Consider the following 1,389-nt stretch of genomic DNA (forward strand, 5'->3'; position numbering starts at 1 on the left):
GGGCCTGGGGGGGGGCGGGACCGCGCATACAGATGAGCCCTCGGCCCCATTGTGCGCGGCGCGCGGCGGCGCGGGTTCGGCTCGGCTCGGCCCGGTTCGGCTCGGCCCGGCTCGGCCCCGCCCCGCCCCGCGCCCCCCTTCTCCCTTCCCCCCTTTCCCTGCCCCCCTCCCCAGGGCCGCGCTATGGAGCCGGGGCCGCGCGCGGGCTGAAAATCCCGCGCAGCTTCCGCGCAGCCGCGCGCGCACGGCGCCGCCAGGGCCATCTTGGGCCGCTCGGCACGGTGAGAGCGGGGCCGGGGCCGGGGGGGACGCGGGGACACATTTTGGGGGGGGGGGGTGACGCGCGCAGGGGGCGCGGAGCGGCACTGCGGCTGAAAATCGCTCTGCGACCCCCCGAGCCGGGAGCGGCGCTCGCCGGGCCGAGAGCCCCCGCGGGTGCGTCGGACTGCGGGGATGGATGCGGGGTGTCCGTTACCCCCCCCCGGCACCGCTGACAGCGCGGCGCGCGCAGACGCCCCCATCCCGCCACCTCCGCGCGGGGCCGGGGGGGAACCGAAAGCGTCGCGCTGCTCTCGGGGGGTGGGAAATACCCGGGGTGGGGGTGGGCAGCTCCGGGGGGCGGGGGAAGTCCCCGCGGGTTCCCCCGCCCCGCTGTCACCGATGGGAGGAGGGGGGGGGACTGCCGCGTTCCCAGGGGTGACCCGAGGGGGTGACATTGGGGGATGCGGTCCCCCGGGGGTGACCCCTGTGGGGGTGACGACACTGTGTGTATGTGGTGGTGGTGGTGGGGGGGTTGGTGCCTCCCCCCGGCTCGGCTCGGTCCCGCAGCGTTGGGGTCGCGTCGGGGCCCCCCCGGCTGGCAGCGGGGCAGGCGCGTGCCGGCGGTGCCGTGCCGGGCAGGACGCCAAGTCCCAGAGCCGGGGGGGTCGGGGGGGATGGCGGCCGTGCCCACGGGAGCTCCGCACCTCCCCGCACCGTTGGGGGGCGGCGCTGCCCCGCAGTTCTCCCGGCGCCCATTTCCCGTTCCCCCCCTCGCCCCGCAGTCCCGCTGTCGGTGCCGCCGTCCCGCAGCGCCCGCCGCAGCGCCCGATGAACTCCATGAACCCCATGAAACCGTCGCTGCCGCCCGCACCGCACGGGTGAGTGCCGCCCCACGGCCGCCCGGCGCGTGGCATCCTTCCCCTGTCCCCCCCCCCATCTCTCCCCCCTAATTAAGTTGTTTTTCTTTCTAGTGATGGTTCATTTGCATATGAGGCTGTTCCCTGGCAACCGAGCACCAATCAGCCGCCGGGATCCCTCTCCGTGGTAACCACCGTCTGGGGGGTCAGCAACACCTCGCAGAGCCAGGTACCGCCCCCCCCCCCCCCCCCCCCCCCCCCCCCCCCCCCC

At 76.1% G+C, this 1,389-nt stretch overlaps 1 protein-coding gene across 1 annotated transcript in view; it reads left to right on the plus strand.

Moving 5' to 3' along the window:
- The first annotated feature begins 1,021 nt into the window (after window positions 1-1,021).
- ZMIZ2 (zinc finger MIZ-type containing 2) overlaps window positions 1,022-1,389 on the plus strand; it is a 7,872-nt gene continuing 7,504 nt past the window's right edge. Inside the window, exons 1-2 of the mRNA XM_042886909.1 lie at window positions 1,022-1,139; window positions 1,233-1,347. Coding sequence (XP_042742843.1) covers window positions 1,090-1,139; window positions 1,233-1,347 — 165 coding nt within the window. The 5' untranslated portion in view covers window positions 1,022-1,089. The remainder of the gene's footprint in view (window positions 1,140-1,232; window positions 1,348-1,389) is intronic.

The sequence above is a fragment of the Lagopus leucura genome, unplaced genomic scaffold (genome assembly GCF_019238085.1).
Source record: "Lagopus leucura isolate 7727_CA_CO unplaced genomic scaffold, USGS_WTPT01 Super-Scaffold_100065, whole genome shotgun sequence".
In the NCBI taxonomy this organism is placed as follows: Eukaryota; Metazoa; Chordata; class Aves; order Galliformes; family Phasianidae; genus Lagopus; species Lagopus leucura.